At 43.4% G+C, this 20759-nt stretch overlaps 1 protein-coding gene across 7 annotated transcripts in view; it reads right to left on the reverse strand.

Moving 5' to 3' along the window:
• ITPR2 (inositol 1,4,5-trisphosphate receptor type 2) overlaps window positions 1–20759 on the reverse strand; it is a 277002-nt gene that overhangs the window by 89145 nt on the left and 167098 nt on the right. For all 7 annotated transcript variants that reach the window (XM_035127537.2, XM_035127538.2, XM_035127539.2 and 4 more), the window contains 4 exons: window positions 19524–19644; window positions 12832–13022; window positions 9991–10133; window positions 7926–8034 (listed from right to left, as the gene is read on the reverse strand). In XM_035127537.2, coding sequence (XP_034983428.1) covers window positions 7926–8034; window positions 9991–10133; window positions 12832–13022; window positions 19524–19644 — 564 coding nt within the window. The remainder of the gene's footprint in view (window positions 1–7925; window positions 8035–9990; window positions 10134–12831; window positions 13023–19523; window positions 19645–20759) is intronic.

Consider the following 20759-nt stretch of genomic DNA (forward strand, 5'->3'; position numbering starts at 1 on the left):
AATGATGTATAAGCAATGCAAAAATAACCCGGCTAGAATTACAAGAAGCAATTTATCAGTTCCTGTGCAGCAGCTAATCAATCCATTTGCTTTCTAGCATACAACAGTGGGAAGCTTATCTCATGCAGACTCACAGATCCTTCAGAAAGCAGCCTAATTGAATTTTAGAGCTGAGAGCATTGCATGACACGTGGTGCGTCTCCAACAGAGCACCGTGCCAGACACTTGCAGGCGTTACATAATCACAGGCTGTTGTTGGCTGTGAGTGCTCCACTCTCTGCCGCCTCATCAGCTTGGCAGCTGGTGTCTTCTCCAATCATGCCCCGTGGCTTCAATCTGCACACACAGCCTTCACATGGCCAATCACATGGGTTTTTTTTTGGGGGGGGGGCTTCCACAAAAGAGAAAGGGGGAAAAACCTTCCAAATCTCCAGCTCATTAAATTACTCAAAAAGTAAGGTAAAAAAAAGGTAAAGTACTCCTGGACAGTTAAGTCCAGTCGAAGGCGACTATGGGGTTGCGGCACTCATCTCGCTTTCAGGCTGAGGGAGCCGGCGTTTGTCCACAAACAGCTTTCTGGGCCATGTGGCCAGCATGACTTCACTTCAGGCACATGGAGGACCATGACATGTGCCAGAGCACACAGAAACACCATTTACCTTCCCGCCGCAGCAGTACCTATTTATCTCACACTCGCTGGATCAGTACCTTGTTCTGGTGAGTGGGCTTGCACGTTCCTATGACCCTTGTGAGTGATGCTGTTGGGAGTCTCGGGGACCCAGCAGGATCTCCCAAGGTGGTAATGTCAAAGAGGAGGAGCTAGACAAAGAATGATCCAAAAAGTCCTCAATGGCAGAACAGGCGGAATATAACAAGCAGTATGTTACAACAGCTGTGAAGGCGGATGACGGCTGTAGCAGATAAGAATCTACTGGTCATCATGATTACTCATGCCATCGGAATAGAGCCTTACTGCAAAGACTGTGTTGGTCAGTGTGCACTGATCTACACACATAAAACAAATTAATGTGCAGGCATCTTCCAAAAACCCATCCCAAACCCAAAAAAGTCCCATGGAGATTGGCAAATGGTCACGGGGGCAGGATCGTGAAATTTGGAAGCCCCCAGTCATGAACCAGCACATGGGCTGTGGATACAGATTCAGTTGCTCTGAATCAAGGAATGAGGAAGTTGAGTAGCTCAGCAGCTGTATCCATGACTCTGCAACCCTACTTAGGATCCACTCTGCTCAACCAGAAAAGGGGGAGGGGCTAGAAAAGGTGCCCTAAACATAGTCTGGCTCCCTTTTTCCATGACTGGATTACTGCACCCAGTGGGGTCACCACCCAGCTGTCATAAAAGACAATTGAAGAATGACAAAAGTCCTTACACAACTTGTGCATATATTAAAAGCAAGGGAGACAATGCACAGCCTAAGCCAAAACAAGTTTACTCAGAAGCAAATCCCACTGATATCAATAGGATTTGCTCCATTGTTAAAGGTGCTTAGGATTGAAGTCTTAATAAACTTATTGCAGGGATGGAAAACCTGTGGCTGTTGAGATGCTGCTAGACAACAACTGCTCTCATCCCTGACCCTTGGTCATGCTGTCTGGAGCGGCTGGCAGCTCAAGTCCAGCAACATCTGGAGGGCCACAAGCTCTCCATCTTTGCTGTATTGAATAATAATAAAAGGAACTGAGGAGCACTGTGTTAACTTGAAACCTCAAAGCTAATACTGAGCTGAAAATCTCCAGCTATGGTGACTCATGTTAAAAGTGGCAAAAGCTTAACTATTCTCATTGCTGTAGCCAGTGCAAACTAAAAAACCCATTAGAATAAGGCCACTATACTGTTTTTATTACCCTTACTCTTTAGAGCAAGATCAAAGATTGGTATGTAGGAGCATCATGCTGGTTTCATTTTTTTGATTACTGACTCCCTAGGTCTATCATAAATATTCATTGACCATCCTTAATGCAGTGCTTCATATTCTTCTCACTGCAGATTCTTGTGCAATCCTGAGTTACGGAACAGGAGGCTATCTTTTATAGCAACTATAAATGTGTGACAATCAACAGAAAACAGCACAACCAACACAAATCTTTGAGCTGAATTCAAAACCAGTGTGGTGTCACTGCACCTTTTCACCCTTCTCAGGGTTGAATTGGTTTTCTATAACAAGATATCTAAATTCTTATCATGTCTAGATGTCGATTGAAAGTATACATTCAGCAATCACATGGTCATTTTTAAATTATAACACTCCATATATACATCCTAGATCATTAGCCTTAATGCCTTTCTACTGTTGCTCATATTTCAAATCCTGCTGTAAGCCATGCAGAGTGGCTGGGGAAACCCAGCCAGATGGGCAGGTGAATAACAATAACAATAATGCAATTCTCCACCATAACCAGGCCTTTAGCCTTTAACTATCTGTGGCTTTTTAGGAGTAGGTAGGATGTTTTTAATGTATTTCTTTTTCCTCTTGTTTTAATGTATCTTTTGAATTATGGTGCTGGAGGAGACTCTTGAGAGTCCCATGGACTGCAAGAAGATCAAACCTATCCATTCTTAAGGAAATCAGCCCTGAGTGCTCTCTGGAAGGACAGATCGTGAAGCTGAGGCTCCAATACTTTGGCCACCTCAGAAGAAGAGAAGACTCCCTGGAAAAGACCCTGATGTTGGGAAAGATTGAGGGCACAAGGAGAAGGGGACGACAGAGGATGAGATGGTTGGACAGTGTTCTCAAAGCTACGAACATGAGTTTGACCAAACTGCGGGAGGCAGTGGAAGACAGGAATGCCTGGCGTGCTCTGGGCCATGGGGTCATGAAGAGTCGGACACGACTAAACGACTAAACAACAAGAACAACAATGTGGCATTTCTTTGTCTGGTTGTAAGTCACTTTGGGTTGCCCCTGAGCAAGATAAAATGACTGACAAATAAATAAATATTACATTTCAAAGAGCAGCTCATTTTAAAAGCATTTGCTGTGGTTCCTTTTACACTTACACATACACACACACTCATAACAACCAAAAATATGGGTGGTCCTCAAGAGTAGCAACCACAATGCAGAGGTGGCCAACTGCCTCCAACCCTCCCACCCTTAATAAATAAACCAGCCTGCTGCTTTTCTTCTAGGTCACCTCACTCAACTCTCCACTCTCCCCCTTTGACTTTCAAACTCCTGTAACCACAAGCTGGGGGAGGGGGCCACCCATTTCCCCTCTGGCACAAACCCACTCCATTTGTCACCTTAAAAAACCCATATTTAGTGGGCCATTACTAGCCTAGCCTGGCTTTACCAGAAGTTGAATCCAGGAATTAGAAGGGTCTCAGTCTACACCCTACTCACCCACTCCCAAACTATTACCCGTATGCTGTTTGTTTTTGTGCCAGCAGCGTTCCATCCTTCATTGGCACCCAGGGTGTGTGTGCATGTGACAGGATCACCTAGACTGGAGCACGGCAAATCGCCCACCACAACTCATTTTCTAAAGGACTGCCACTGCGTAACGGAGATCAACGGGAGGGCCGTGCAGTTCCCAGCGCAAGGCAAGGCACACGTCAAGGTGAAGATTGAGGGTCAGCATGGAGGTGGACTCCGGATCTGGATTCACCATCGTGTCGGACCAGACCACGAGGACATTCTTCCCCGGGGGTAAGTTGCCCCCTCTGGAGCCCATCCCGGCAACTTTGCAATCATACTCAGTGGGCTGCATCTATGTTATGGGAATGTGTGCTGTGAGAGTACAGTTCCGGAACAAACAGGCTATGCTCAATCTGGTGATTGCAAAGGGTAGTCGCCCCAGTCTCCTGGGCACTGACTGGTTCCCTGCCCTGGGACTGAGTATATCAGGGCTTAATTCAATCCAAACCTGCCCTGAGATGAGCGAGGCATTATGCAACGAATTTGCTGGTCTCTTTAATGGAAAACTGGGTTGTTATAAAGGGCCCCCAGTTGACTTCGAGTTGGACCCCGGGGTAGCCCCAAACCGACTCAAACGAAGGCGAGTGCCATTTGCACTGCAACCCAAGATCGAGGCAGAGCTGGATAAATTGGTCAAGCAGGGAGTTCTCTCACCCGTGGACTCTGCTAAGTGGGAGACTCCAATCGTCACGCCCCTTAAAGCAAATGGGGAAGTCAGGATCTGTGCAGATTACAAATGTACTATCAATAAGGCACTCAGGGGAAACTCCTACCCCATTCCAGTCGTATCACATCTGTTAGCTAAACTGGCTGGGGGCAAGGTGTTCACCAAAATTGACTTGGCAGAAGCTTACCAACGGTCTTGCCATTTTTTGATGATGTTTTAATTGCTGGAAAAGACCTACAGGAACTGGTTGAGCTTGTCTGTGCAGTGTTACTCAAGTTCAAGGAGGTGCGGTTGCAACTGGGAAAGGAAAAATGCAGTTTTGGGGTACCAACTGTGGATTTTTTGGGGTTTAAAATTGACGCATCAGGCATCCACCCCACAGATGCTAAAATTAAGGCCATCATCGAGGCATCACGACCACAGAACAAGATGGAGTTGCAGTCATTCCTGGGACTTATTAACTTTTATCATTCATTCTTACTCCAGGCTGAGACTGCCACAACAAGGTATCTCGCCCCTGAAGATCTGGTCTGGGTGAGGAACTATTCACGAGGTCCGTGGTGGGTGGCCGGTGTGATCACCTGGGCAAGTGGACCTGTGTCCTATTATGTGACCTTGGAAAATGGGCAAGTTTGGAAGAGACATATAGAACAGCTGAGGCGCTGGGCGCTCAGCAGGGAGAAGTCAGATGCAGAGAATTTACAGACGGAGGATAATTCATCCCTGGCTAATGACGCACAGCTGCGAGACCAGAGTGAAAATGGCCCAGAGGTGCAGTCACCAGGGGCTGCAGCAAATGAACCAGGGTCTGCTAGTCCTCATGATGATGAGGTACAGGTAGGGGACCCTGAGCTGTCTGGGACTCCATCCCTTCCTGACAAAACCACTATAGCAGCCCCTCCACCGCAGATAATACCCAATCCAGTACCTGTGACACCTGTTGTCAGGAGATCAAGTAGAAGTTGTAGGACCCCACAGTACCTGAGGGATTACGTCTGCTGTGCTCACTAGGGGGGGGAGTGGTGTTGTGTATTGAGTCAAAGGATTTTATATCTGTATTACTATTGTCTGTATTTGCATTAGGGTAAAGTAACTGCCTTTTGGTTCCAGAGGGTACAGCTACTATTGGTTCATTTAAGCTGCTGTATTTGGATCCTCTGTCTTATTGGTTTCCTCCAAAAGGCAGCACTGTGCTTGCCTCAAAAATGTCTCCCTTTCTAGCTAGTCCCCTGTCCCTATAAATGTAGCTTTCCTTTCCTCAGAGCTCAGTCTTGTTTGCTTTAATAAAGAAGTGTCACTAGAGAACTGTCTCCAGCATAGGTGCAGGGCCACCCACCTGCAGGGGGGGCAGCCGCCCGTGGGGTGGGGCAAGCCGGGGCAGGACGCTCCACAGGGCCTCCTGCATTGCAGGGGGCTGGACTACATCTTCATGGTTCCTTCAAACTCTACAATTCTATGACTCACAGTGCCAATCTGCACTAATCCAGTTTTACAGAATGAATAAATCATATATTTGGTTTTTAAAACGAAAGCTTGTTAACAGTTTGCATTCTGCATTCTCTCATGATATTTTTTGTTTAAAAAACTGTTGCTCGATTATCCTGTTTCTGCACAATGTTTGGCATGTGATAGACTATGCATACTTTTGGCATTTGGATCTAACGTTCAAGGAATTCCCTTATGTGGGATGTTTCCCTTTGTCACCCACTGGTGCAGACCAGCATGTTCTGATGTATTTATCAGGAGAAATTGCAAGGTTACACAATGGGCAATCTAATGAGCAATTCTTCACCACTTTCAAGCTCTATTAAAACAACAACTGTGATTCACACCACTGGGAAGTGAGGGAAAGTCTTGGGAAGTGATAGAACATTTCACAACTTTTGCATCGTTAATTATGTTTCTGAAGTGAGAGATTCAGTGGGTTAAAAAAGAAGAGAAACAATTCTCGGTCTGAAAAATATTAACAAGCACAACCGCTCTCTTCACCACAGAAAACAACTGGGGTCATATAAGGTCCCTTGGTTCACACCCCACAAGCCCCCTCTAGTGGTTTTCTCACATCTCAGCTTTAGCACACAAACTGTGAAGTGTTTGTGTTCTTGTTCTAAATCAAACTAGTTGTATGAAGGTTTTGAAAAGTCCTACACCCTGATTCAGAAGCCTCTCTTGTATTAGAATGGGATAGCAACTGACTAGCACTCATAGAAGCTCAGTATTTAGGATTATAGAAACACTGTAATTTTGAAGACTCTTTCCAGTCAGGAATGGCTTTGGCACAACCCCTTAGTCCTCATCCTCTGCTGAAACTATGCCTAGTATGTAAAATCAACTGGATTTCTATTTTTTCCTGCTTACCCTCCCCTCCCTCTTCCATCTCTCCTTCCCCTGTGTTGGACTTCACACTGTAAGCCCTAGAGGTGCACTCCATTGTCTCCTGAGACAGATGGATGCCAAGAAACAACAACGACAACAATGTGATTAGTTTAATACTTACAATTTCAGGGAGTCCTGCCCCCCCCCCCCGCAGCAGTCAGGAATCAAAGATTCAGGAGTGCGAGGATCCTTGCAACAGGCAAGGATTCCTGTTGCAAGGATCCTCACACTCCTGAATCTTTGATTCCCAGAATAGACATTAGTGGCCACACTAAGCCAGGGAAAGGATATGACTAGGATATATGGAGAATGACATGGAATAACTTAGCATTTACTAAGAAACAAATCTTCCCAAACAATTATTTTGACAGCAGAGCTTATTTCAATGGTAAGCACTTCTGCTAGACTTCCTCATATATACAGTATTAGTTCTCTGAAAATAGATCCTAATGCAGCTAAAATGGCACCATCCATATGAAAGAAAGAGGCATCAGCAGGCTTGGGAAACACACAAACTTTGCAGACGTCCCCCCCCCCCACAAACACACACAACTTGAGGGGGGGGAATCCAAGGAGGGCTCAGCTTGCTCAGTAGCCACAGGCTATTGCAATACTGTTTAGGAGGGGAATGGAAAATCAGGGGGAAAGAAGAATGCAATGGGGTGTCCTAAGAGAGGGCATGGTTGGCCAGCACCCTGAATAGGAGCATTCCATATGGCAGCATTTTGCTGCAGATTCCATTTGTTAAACTCATATTCAATGAATTACTGAATTAGCATGAATGTCAGCTTAGCTTATCCATATATGTACAGGGTGCCAATCTTATGGTAATGATAATCACTACTTGTCTCCTCCTTTTTGCAATGGGAGATGGTTCAAACTGTGGACATGGACACATTCTAGCCATGACATTCCATAAGAATATGTGCAAATGTAGTGCATGAAGTCCTTGTCATTCTCTATGCATTTAAAAAGGTAAAGGACCCCGACAGTTAAGTCCAGTCGCAAATGACTCTGGGGTTGCGGCACTCATCTCGCTTTAAAGGCCGAGGGAGCCGGTGTTTGTCCACTTCCACAGACAGTTTTTCCGGGTCATGTGGCCAGCATGACTAAACCGCTTCTGGCAAAACCAGAGCAGCGCACAGAAACGCCATTTACCTTCCCACCAGAGCGGTACCTATTTATCTACTTGCACTTTGATATGCTTTCAAACTGCTAGGTGGGCAGCAGCTGGGACCGAGCAACGGGAGCTCACCCCATTGTGGGGATTCAAACTGCCAACCTTCTGATCAGCAAGACCAAGTCTCAGTGGTTTAGACCACAGTGCCTACATACACCCACATCTTTATGCATTACATTACTATAAATAGGGCATGAAATACCACAGCTAATATTGTACAACAAATATATTTTTGCTCTTTAGATGAAAGAGAACAGACATACCTCTTCCACAAAGCTTTCCTTCTTGTCAAGCATTTCTTGTAATGTCTGGAGAATTTTAATACAGAGTTTTTCTTCCTTCTCCATTAGCCTTTTTGTATGATTTATCAGCCTTAAAGTAAAACATGAGACAAAATATCACACCAAATGGGGTTAGTCTCATTTTGATGATTTTCTAATCCAGGCATCCCCAAACTGCGGCCCTCCAGATGTTTTGGTCTACAACTCCCATGATCCCCAGCTAACAGGACCAGTGGTCGGGGAAGATGGGAATTGTAGTCCAAAACATCTGGAGGGCCGAAGTTTGGGGATGCCTGTTCTAATCACTTGGATACTTTTCTTTATATTGTCAAAAACTAATGAGGTTTATGCTGCACAACCGCTTTATAAATTGTTAGGTTAAATGTATATGGCTTCACATTTCTACTAATGCAAAATAATGCATATCTAACTACATATAAATTTGTAATTCTTACACAGATGGCCTTGACCAGTGGTTCCCAAACTCACCCCCACTCCAAGAACCACATGAAAATTGCTAAGGGTCTTAGCAGGTTTTTGATTTTTCTGCTGATTACAGCAATGTTAATGAACTGTGTTAGAAAACTGCGATTTTTGTTGTAGTTCTATTGCTTTTCATATCTTATATATTTTACTTCAATGTATTACAATTTGAAATCCATAGAATGAAATACAATATAAGAAATGTAAAAAGCAATATATATCAGTCTATATATCAGTCTATTTAATGCAATGGATGTGCCAACCCCCATCTTCAACCATAACTTAGCAAGCATGCTGTGGACCACCTGAGTGAAGTTGTGGTCCATGGATCACGGTTTCGGAATCCCTGGCCTGGCCTAAACAGATGTTAGCTAACTTTTCCAGAAGAATGGGTAGCTCATTGGGAGCTCAGCACTACCCCATTACCAGACAAATCTATTTGGGAAACAACTGGGTCCAAGTCCGGCTTTAAAGGAAAAAGTCATACCCACCAATGGAGAAGGGAACAGACTACCTGTGATTGGTTTATCTTGTTTTCTAGTTTTTCTTTAAAAAGAAAAAGTTGAATGGTAGCCATAAAGAGGGGCAGGGATCACCATGCATGGGGGTGGGGGGAGATTAACCTGCCCAACCTGCCCAGTAAAAATGCACACACCCACCTAAAGCTGCTATTTGCCCCTTGAGGAAGGCTGCCATTGGTTTGTTGGCATAACCATCAACCTTTGTGTAAATGCTACCACCTCAGCTTTGCAAAATATGCCAGTTGTTGTAGAAAAAGGAAAATTGCCAAATTTCTTTGCTTCTCCAAGTTTGCTCTGTTTAAAATATGCAGATTTCCTCAAGGACATCAATTAAACACTTTAACAAGTCAAGACCAAGTACAGATAGTGGAAGACTGAATACACTGCAAGTTTAACAATATATAATAAAAATCAAGGAAGATATTGGTTTTGTCTCAGTCCCCAGATCAAATGCTTTAACAAAAGGAATTAAATGCATATTAAGTTTCACTGCAATATATTTAAATTTAAATACTCAGAACATTTTGTAATCCTTGTATATCTATTTGATTTTAGAAAACCTGTGTGGTATTAAAAGGTTCTACAGTTACATAGAAGAAAATCCAGCACACATTGCTTTGTCTTTCTATTCATTTCAGCTATTTACAGGGCTGTTTCCCTAACAGTTTTCAATTATTATTGTTGTTGTTGCTGCTGCTGTTATTGTAGTTATTATTTTTATTTTATTTGTACCCCGCCCATCTGACTGGTTTGCCCCAGCCACTCTGTGTGACTTCCAACATATATAAAAACATAATTAAACATTACACATTAAAAGCCTTCCCTATACAAACTAACTAAACGTTATTTTGGATCACTTGCACACCATTGACTGGGAGAATTGGTGCTCTGGTGCCTGCCTCATCCCCTACGACTCTGACATCCGATGTATCTTTGATGCAAGTGGAACCAAGTGTCTTTCACTATGATGACTAAGGCAGCAGAATAAACCGCAATGGGTAAAACCAAGACAAGCCTTGTCTTCAATAGCTTCAGGCACTTACTTGGACATGAAAGCCCCACATCTGATTCTAGCATCACTTCCCTCAGGGAAAAGAAGTTCAGGGCTGTGCAATACATCAACCAACACCGAAAATTCAGCCTGCATCATGGGGCTGAACTGCTGTTCCAAGGAGGCCACAACATCCTAAAAAAATAAAACACCAAGAGGAAAGTGTCCGGTTTGGTTGGAACTGGTTTAACGTCTGCAAATAGTTTTCCAATCATGAAGTACAACAAATCCTCATTTTTCAACATTTCCCCCAACCTGTGATGTGGACTGGGCTGAAAAATAGTAGTCACATACCACAAACACATAACACTCAGGCAAAGTGTTAATTTAATCCAGTCACTCATACACACATGGCCACTATATTTATAACACGATGTTTTCACTAGAAGTCTATCTATGCAAGAACATAACAAATGGTTGCCTAATCTGACAAAGAAAGTCTTCTCTGGACAGAATGGCTCCTTCTGTGGGAGGAAGTAAACCATTGGAACCAACTCATAGAATCATAGAATCATAGAATCATAGAATCATAGAGTTGGAAGAGACCACAAGGGCCATCCAGTCCAACCCCCTGCCAAGCAGGAAACACCATCAAAGCATTCCTGACAGATGGCTGTCAAGCCTCTGCTTAAAGACCTCCAAAGAAGGAGACTCCACCACACTCCTTGGCAGCAAATTCCACTGCCGAACAGCTCTTACTGTCAGGAAGTTCTTCCTAATGTTTAGGTGGAATTTTCTTTCTTGTAGTTTGAATCCGTTGCTCCGTGTCCGCTTCTCTGGAGCAGCAGAAAACAACCGTTCTCCCTCCTCTATATGACATCCTTTTATATATTTGAACATGGTTATCATATCACCCCTTAACCTTCTCTTCTCCAGGCTAAACATACCCAGCTCCCTAAGCCGTTCCTCATAAGGCATCGTTTCCAGGCCTTTGACCATTTTGGTTGCCCTCTTCTGGACACGTTCCAGCTTATCAGTATCCTTCTTGAACTGTGGTGCCCAGAACTGGACACAATACTCCAGGTGAGGTCTGACCAGAGCAGAATACAGTGGTAATATTACTTCCCTTGATCTAGATGCTATACTCCTATTGATGCAGCCCAGAATTGCATTGGCTTTTTTAGCTGCTGCATCACACTGCTGACTCATGTCAAGTTTGTGGTCAACCAAAACTCCTAGATCCTTTTCACATGTACTGCTCTCAAGCCAGGTGTCTCCCATCCTGTATTTGTGCCTTTCATTTTTTTTGCCCAAGTGTAGTACTTTACATTTCTCCTTGTTAAAATTCATCTTGTTTGCTTTGGCCCAGTTGTCTAATCTGTTAAGGTCATTCTGAAGTGTGATCCTGTCCTCTGGGGTGTTAGCCACCCCTCCCAATTTGGTGTCATCTGCAAACTTGCTCAGGATTCCCTCAAGCCCATCATCCAAGTCATTGATAAAGATGTTGAACAAGACTGGGCCCAAGACAGAACCCTGTGGCACCCCACTAGTCACTACTCTCCAGGATGAGGAGGAGCCATTGATGAGCACCCTTTGGGTTCGGTCAGTAAGCCAGCTATAAATCCACTGAATGGTAGCATTGTCTAGCCCACATTTTACCAGCTTCTTTACAAGAATACCATGGGGCACTTTGTCAAAGGCCTTGCTGAAATCAAGATAGGCTACATCCACAGCGTTCCCTTCATCTACCAGGCTTGTAATTCTGTCAAAAAATGAGATCAGATTAGTCTGACATGACTTATTTTTCAGGAACCCATGCTGACTTTTAGTGATCACAGAGTTTCTTTCTAGGTGCTCACAGACTGTTTGCTTAATGATCTGCTCTAGAATCTTTCCTGGTATTGATGTCAGGCTGACTGGGCGGTAATTGTTTGGGTCCTCTCTTTTCCCCTTTTTGAAAATAGGGACAACATTTGCCCTCCTCCAGTCTGCTGGAACTTCGCCTGTTCTCCAGGAATTTTCAAAGATTATTGCCAGTGGTTCTGAAATCACCTCTGCCAGTTTAGTAACAGCTATGTAAGCATTTATTTTCAAAAGACAGAATGTTTACTGTGCTGCCACAACATTATGCTAACATCAGATATGCCAGCATACATTTTGGATGAAAGCATCATTCAGGAGGAAGGAAGACAAACTTCTGTCACTGACCTGAGAGAGTGAGAAACCACCATAAGGGGGACAGGAGTTCAGTGTGGACGGATGGAGAACCAATCTATCCTACCACTTCTCTGTCTCTGATACTTACCTATTGTTAGTGGGCACCTCTAAGGACCCATCTAGGCTCACATTCCAATTGGCAGCCTAAAGCGCATCAATCTAGGATTTAGCTGCCGATCTCGTCAACTGAGAAAGGGGAGAGCCTATGATTCAAAACATAATCCCTGAGCCTTACACCTTAAGAGTAAAAGGGGTTGAATTCAAATTGCATGGAAACAAGGGCTGCCTCCTTCCTTTCACGATGGAAGAGCACTGAGTCCATCAGTTTTGTAGGTTGTTTTTTTTTTAATGTAGTGGGAAAATTTGTAGAAAGAGAGATATAAGTGTGACTAAACCTGCTGTGCCACAGAAGTATCTTCAATATACATAATAAATAGTTGCATTTTCCAATATGAAAGTCTTGACTTCCCCAACACTCTAGGCAGTCCATAAAAAGTCAATGGGGGTGAAAATTGGCTGCTTAGTTTGTTGAGCAGTTTTAAGATTCGAATTTGGAAACTCTTGTGGATTTTGTGGCATGCTGGTCCTAAGCATTGTGTTCTCCAACACCTCATACACATTTTTTTTTAAAAACCCAATAATATACAGACTGTAAACGTGCCATTTTCCACCACACCTGTAGTTTCTCAATGATATTCCTGTAATCCCAAGCCGGTCCTCCAAGTGCTTCTTTAAAGCGAGGTCCGCTGCGGGCAGACATTCTCCAACCCAGCACTGCTCTCTGCACCATATTAGAATGACTCTTCATGAAGAGTGTATTAACTTGGCTGTCCAAATCCACAGGGATTGCAATTCCACGGTTCTTTGCTTTGGAAGAAAGCATTTGGAATAGAAAAATCTTAGTACAGATGCAAACAGAAATAAATAATCCAAGTAAAAGGATGGCATATAAGAAGGGAATGTTGCTGAAAATGGAAATTTTGTGTGTCACACTTTCGCTATGGAGATAGAAAAAAGACTAGGCTTGCAACAGACTAAACTTCTGGAGGGGGGGAGAACCCACTACTGCCTAAGATTCTCCATGGGTGTAGAGTGACATCACTCTGTATGTTGCCACCTCTCTAAAAAAAAGTTATATACTGTATTCTACATTGTCTTTTTCTGCCTCTGTGTTTTGTGCCCTCTTTCTCTTCCTCTCCATGTTTTGCATTTCTTTGCCCCCACTCTACCACTGGAAACAATTTGAGGGAGGCAGCCAAAACATTATGGCAAAAGAGGGGAGAACTTAACACAACAGGCATTCATAAATGTACAAGGCAAACACATACATAAGTACTGTATATAAACCACGTTTCTGAAATACTACAGGAGAGCAATCCTGAAGTCATTTTGACACTCCCAAATTGACCTCAATATATTTCTCTGCAAAGAGGGAGGAAATGGGGAAAGTCTTCCCTTTGTCTGTTTAGGGAAGCTTTTAATGTTTAAAAGACCATTGTTTTTTAATATTCTGTTGGAAGTCGCCCAGAGTGGCTGGGGAAGCCCAGCCAGATGGGCGGGGTATAAATAATAATATGTTGTTGCTGCTGCTGCTTACAAATCCTGTCTTAAGGGCGTATTTGTATATGAATAGGGTGAGCCTGTGACCTGGATTCAGAAACTAAAATTATTTACCATCTTGGTAAGTATTTACCATCTTGGCTGCCCATTGTAAAGCAATCAGTGACCATTAACAGATATCCTGGCAGACAGGATTTCTGCTGTAGACCGCCTCCTTCTGTGATGTATGTATGATGTTTCAGGGGGGTGGTCCCGAGCTACAGGGTGGGCAACTTCAAAAGTCTATATAAGGGCTTCCACACCATTGTTCTGGGTTCTATCCTCCCTCCTGTGGGGACCCTGTTGCAACAGTCAATAAAGATCAGGCTTACTAGTCGCTTTGCTTCTCAATATTCTCTGGTTGGCATCTGTTATTTTCTCCTAATGATAGGGAACCCACTTAAGGACTCTATACAGGCTCCTGGATACCCCATAAGGGAAAAGGAGCAGGTTTTTTTCTACAACACTATGAAGAGAAAAAAGAACAGTTTTCTGGAACTTCCAGAGGACAGTGCCTATCTGCACCAGAGGAGGCAGTATTGCAAGTTTGATGAATGTATTAGCTATAGGCACAGAATCTCAGGGAAGCTGTTGTTGAGAACAAACATCCCCCTCCTAGAGAATTTTGGAATAGAGAAGTGGCAGCCTTTGCCTTTTCTGAAATAGTTGTGAGTGTTTTAAAAAAGGAAGTTCCTTTACTCTATTAGTTACACATGTTGGCATTTAATCTTTAAGGCCTGTGTCCTGGGAGACCAGGTAAAAATTTCACTTAAGCCATAATAATAATTGGAATGAAATTGGCAGAATGGATTTTTGAAAATCACCCTACATATATTAATTGGCTTACCAATGCCCGGATGACTGTGTTGTTAAATACTGTTTGGGGTTAATGGCCACTCTGAATGCCATTTTCTTCTGACTCATGTTTACCATCTCTCTCTCTCCTCCCCCATGCAGGAAACCATTTCACACATCTGATGAAGTAGACTGTAGTCCACAAAAGCTCGTGCTTTTAATAAATTTGTTAGACTTTAAGATACTACAAGATTCCTGGTTGTTTCTGATATCAGAAACTAACATTGCTACCCCTTCAGAAATAGTATATCCAGGAATATATGAATAAATTGTAGAGCACGAGGGCTGAAACAATCGCATTCCTACAGATCTTCCAGGCATTATTTGAAGCAAGCAAGCCACTTTCTTCCATCAGTGGCTGAGCAGCCGTCAAGCGCTATGATTTTTCAAAGACTTTAAGCTAATTAAAACTATCACAAAGAAAGCAAGTGAAAATGTGTTCCTTTCTTCTGAATGGTTCTTAAAATGTATAATTCTATTTGTAATTAAGGTTTGAATCGATTGTCAGGGGTCGCAGCTGAAGTTTTGAGCTGTAAACAAAACCTCTGTCTGCTTATCATAGTAGCTTGTAGGAAGCTTAACTTTCATTTGTTCCACATTTCATTATTTAAAAACAACATGAAACATATGTTCCCTTTTCAAAATACCAGCAAAGAAATATGAACATATATATTTATTTTTATTCAAGTTATTACTGACTTCTTTATTCGACAGCATGTGCCGATTTCTTGTACTTTTGTACCACACTAATTTATTCCACAAGCATGCTAGTTTGTTGTTCCTGTTCGGAAGGTTTCTGAAACGATGCAGAGAACTTGTAGAGCAAAGTGGGGTTAAACCCCCCCCCCCACACAAGATTTAACTAAAGATGCCACCAAAAACCACATGAACCAGAATATGTGCTGGATTTGAGGGTTCTACTTTGGGCAGACTAGAAGTACGGTAGTTAGCCAGCCATTTTATTTACATATAATAAATAATGCTTGCATGAGAAAAAAATCAAATACGAGAATGATCTCTGACACTTCCTCAAACATACACACAATTTCCAAAAGGCACAGAGTTGCAGAGGGAATCATATGGCTCCTATAATCTCCTGGCCAGGGGTATATGGGCTGTTAGGGGAGGGATGGTACCTCTGGGGGGGGGGGACATGTGGTGCTCCCTATGGGGTAGTTTGTCCACCTTTGGTCCCAACCCTGGAAACTCACTTGGAAACTCACCTGTGGCTCCTAGAAACTGTCAGCATTCAACAGCAGCCACAGCCCAGGAATGGCTTCAACTGGTCAATTAAACCAAGTGAATGTAGCCAATGGGAATCAAAGACTCAGGGAGTTAGGGACTGTGCCTGAAAACAGGATTGAGCTGATTGAGCAGAAAAGACCAAGAGGGGGTCCAACGGTCAAGAAGGTGATTTCTGCACGTGCTGTAGAGAGAAGTGAAGGGCAGATGGGGCTCATCAACCTGGGAAGGGAGCCCATCTAGGAGAAGAAAAACTCTGATCTTGAACCTCCGCTGCCTTGCAAGACATCGAGAGAAGAAAAGGAGCAAATCCTACACAAATCAGGAGTGGAGACCCTTTTTGAGTCCACGGCTCCCTTAACCAACTACCCCCGTGGGACTCAGGAGCCCAGTTATGGCATCCCTTGTCTGCAGAGCTGGCAGCCTCTCACCCTTTTTCACACCCCTTCCCTGGTGGAGTGTTCCCTCAGCCTCTTCTCCTCTCCCCTTTCTTTGAGAGTCCTCTGGGCAGCTGTTGTTGACGTCCCTGGTCTCTGAGTTGCCCACCCCCACCCCAAAGAGAGGTGCCTCCACACACTGCCCCAGAGCCACCATTCGCCTGGGGAGCTTGCAGCCAGGGCTACTGCTGCTGTGGCAACAAACAGAGGGCATCAGAGAAGGGAGGGAAGGAAAAGAGAGACGGAAGCCAGTGTTGCCCATGGCACCCCTGACTATCATTCAAGGCACCCTTGGGTGCCATGGCACACTGGTTGAAAACTATCCAACTGTCTTAAGGCAGTCCTTCAGATAGTTCGCACCTTCTATGCTTCCTTCCAGCACCTTCTGAAGCCAACCTGGTGCTTTCCTTTGAATCCCATCAGCGAGGCCAAGAGGGGGCTCTTGTTGTCTGGGCAACCCAGAACCTCCATACACCCTGCCAGAGAGGTTACTTCGGTGCTGTTAACTAACACTACCAAACCCTTTGTCACGTAAATCCAAAACTGGTAACAACACAGACAACGTAACAGGTTGTATGTAACTATATAAATTCTTTTTAAATGCGATTCAACATATCATATCAAAATATATGGTTATATAGACCAACTTATCATATAAACGAAACATATTATGAGAAGTTAAAGTCCAGCAGATTGATCAGGAAATACAATCTATCTTGCCAATAAATTATATTATTTATTATTATTTTGGCAATATCCACAGTGTGGAATTAACTAACATAGCAGTTTGACTTCACCTCCAGATGCGCACTCCATTGTCTCTCAAGACAGACAGGTGCCAACCAAACCCCTGGCTCCTGGGCCATGCTTGCTGGGACTGATGGGAGCTATAGTTCAGCAACATCTGGAGGGCCAAAAAAAAACCAATCCTAGTTTAAGGGATTGTCTGCCAGATGCCTCAGCTTTAGCTATGGTTAACATTTACTAAGCTTAATGTTAAATATAGGTTAGTGTTATGTGTGAACCAACAGCACTTTTGGCCAAATGCCAACTTTGTGCCCACTCCTGCCACCCAAGAACCAGGAGGGGAGGAGACGCTGGGTCTCAAACTCTCCATCGCACAGACAGCCTCCAAAGTCTGCCACAGCAAGTGGCAGAGCTCCTTCAAAATTTGGAACACTGGATTAAAATTAATGGCATAAACTTAATCAGACTATTGAAGTTGCGGTATGAGGTTTGAGTGATGATTCCTGCTGTAACTGAAAATGGAGAGGAGTAGATCTTCTCTTATTATTAATGCTATTATTGTTGTTGCTTACAGCTTGCAAGGGCTTTATACTTACGCCTTCTGGATTAAAGGAAAAAAAGGATCACAAGTGAGGTTTATTAGAGGAAAATTGGAAGTGTGTGCAGGTAAAGCTCCAGGCAGTGTGAGGCAGAGTGATGCTGTCTGATGCTGTCAAAACAATGGAAGGAAGGGGAAGATGTGATGGGCTGCTTTGGGGGGGGGGGGAGTTTTACCTATCACCTGCTCAGCTTCATGAAACTGAAAGAACTTAACGAATAAGACCGAATGAATTTTAAATAATTAAACAATTAGGGATGTTAATTAAAGTTTGGAGTGCCAGAAAATGTAGATGAGAACCTGATGGAAAATGGCCAGCAAGAACCAGTATACTCTTATAGAGGCAAATTGAGAAATTTCAATGGAAAGTCATTGGCTTGGGTCTGCTTGGTTTAAGGGGAGGGCGACTAAAGATTGAACTGTTACAAGTTTTCTAGGAAAGACAGTCTGCCTTCCCCTACTATTATGGGCTGACTGTTAAGGCGCTATGGGAAAATACCAAGCTAGGTGGTCATCGCTGGAATTTCCTATTTTAGAATGGACAGCAACAGACCACAAGAGGAGATACTTGGATTGGGCATTTAAGAGGTCTGGACAGAATGCACCGTGCAGATAAGAAGAAAAGGGAAACAGCTAGTAAAAGTGAACTATTGGGTTTTCATACATAGTTTATTTTAGAAATGATAAATACTGACTTATTGTGTTTTTGATCATTTGTGGAGTAACCTCACTTGTAGATATTGCAAATGTTAAAATATTGTACATGCAGGAATTGGCAAGCTGATAAACAAGTTTTTTAAAAACTACCTACTGTAATAGAAGGTTAATTGTAAGGCATGTGAACTAGAAACAACTAGGAAAATAAACAGCAACAAGAGGAAAATTTGGACACATCATGAATGGAGTGTGGGAAACCAATTTTGGGGGAAATTGTATTAAATTTGTCTTAATTTGTGGTTAATTTGGTAAAATTTGGAAAATGATTTGGCCCCAAAAAGGAAATCAATCCCACTTACTGAACAGCAACACCTCCTCCCCAATCAAATTGTATGTATTTTATTTCCTAGTAAAAGGGGATGTAATGAGCTGCAAGTAGTTTGTAGGGGGCAGCTGGCTACTCTTATTTATTTATTATTACATTTATATACCAACTTTCCTCCACGGAGCTCAGGGTGGCATACACACCCCTCCCCCTTTCTGTTTGATATTCACAACAGTCCTGTGAGGTAGGTTAGGCTACGAAATGGTGACTGGTCCAAAGTCACCCAGTGGGCTTCAGGACTGAACCCAGGTCCTATCTGATATATGCCAATAATCTTGAGTCATTGCCTTCCCCTCCCGTGACTCATCAGCTGCTATGAATTTGAATGGAGGATAGAAGGGGGAAAGGCAGTCCAGACTGAGGGCATCCAGGCCAGCCTGATGAAACACCAGGTCAAGCCAGTTCAGTCTTACAGTAAGTGTTGCCCTTGCCTGCCAGGGAACCAGCAGCAATCAGGGTAAGATTCTTCTGCTCAAGTGTCCTGCAGCCATTCTATAGGGCAGGGGTCAGCAAACGTTTTCAGCAGGGGGCCGGTCCACTGTCCCTCAGACCTTGTGAGGGGCCAGACTATATTTTGGAAAAAAATATGAACAAATTCCTATGCCCCACAAATAACCCACTCATTTCAAAGGAGATTGCTCAAAGGTTTCCTGCACTAGCAATTTGCAGGATTTTACTTTCCTAGAAGTACAGTGGTACCTCGGGTTAAGAACTTAATTTGTTATGGAGGTCCGTTCTTAACCTGAAACTGTTCTTAACCTGAAGCACCACTTTAGCTAATGGGGCCTCCCGCTGCCGCCACGCCGCTGCCGCACGAAACAGTGAAAGCAAGGAGTAAAATCACCTACCAACTTCAGCTAAAGTTTTGATACAGGACTCTACTGAAGATTTCTGCACTGGGTTTGGCCAGGTACAGTTGTAAATTCTAAACGCAGACTGCAGTAACTGGATAAAAACAGGCTGATGTGTCTGAAAGCACACAAAAAATATGTTATCAGCTCAAGCATGTTTAGATATTATGATCTAAGATATTTATACAATACAGTAAATAAAAATTGCTGTGTGTTTTAGCCCAATACAAACACGTGCACTGCTACTGATTTCACATACTCCATGTATGATTGCACCAAGCACTCTTCTGGAGGGGTGCATGAGGGGGAAGGTGAGAGCCAGGCTCTGCTGGCCTAAGGGAAATCTGAATGGCGGATTTGGGTAGCAAGAGTATAACTTCTATGGGGTCTGGCATATGTGAAGATTGTCACTCAAGCCTAGCCATGTCAATCGCTCTATCACTCGCTGCCATGATGCTTTTGACTAAGGGCTAGGAAAGCTAAAGCTATTCTAGGCTGCATCAACAGAAGTATAGTGTTCAGATCAAGGGAAGTAATAGTCCCACTCTATTCTGCCTTGGTCAGACCACACCTGGAATACTGTGTCCAATTCTGGGCACCACAATTTAAGAAGGATGTTGACAAGCTGGAACGTGTGGAAAGGAGGGCCACCAAAATGATCAAGGGTCTGGAAACTAAGACTCATGAGGAGCACTTGAAGGAGCTGGGTATTTTAGTCTGGAAAAGAGGAGACAGAGAGGAGATATGATAGCCACCTTCAACTATATTAAGGGCTGTCACATGGAAGAGGGAGCATGCCTGTTTTCTCCTGCTCTGGACTTGAACCAATGGCTTCAAGTTACAAGAAAGGTGATTCCAACTAAACATTCAGAAAAACTTTCTGACAGTAAGAGCTGTTCAGCAGTGGAACAGATTCCCATGAGAGGTGGTGGGGTGGACTTTCCTTTCTTGGAGGTTTTTCAACAGAGAATGGATGGCCAAGTGACATTGATGTTTATCATAATAATAATAATAATTTTTTATTTATACCCCACCCTCCCCAGCCAAGGCCGGGCTCAAAGTGGCTAACAATAGATATAAAACAACTGATTAAAATACAACTTAAGAACAAGACTAAATACATTAAAATTAAAATTAAAAATGCAGCCTCATGCGGAAGGGAAAGGGAAAATGGGGGAGGGGACAGGTTGGCTCCAGGCCAAATGCCAGGTGGAACAACTCTGTCTTACAGGC

This window comes from Zootoca vivipara, chromosome 10 (assembly GCF_963506605.1).
Source record: "Zootoca vivipara chromosome 10, rZooViv1.1, whole genome shotgun sequence".
Classification (NCBI taxonomy): Eukaryota; Metazoa; Chordata; class Lepidosauria; order Squamata; family Lacertidae; genus Zootoca; species Zootoca vivipara.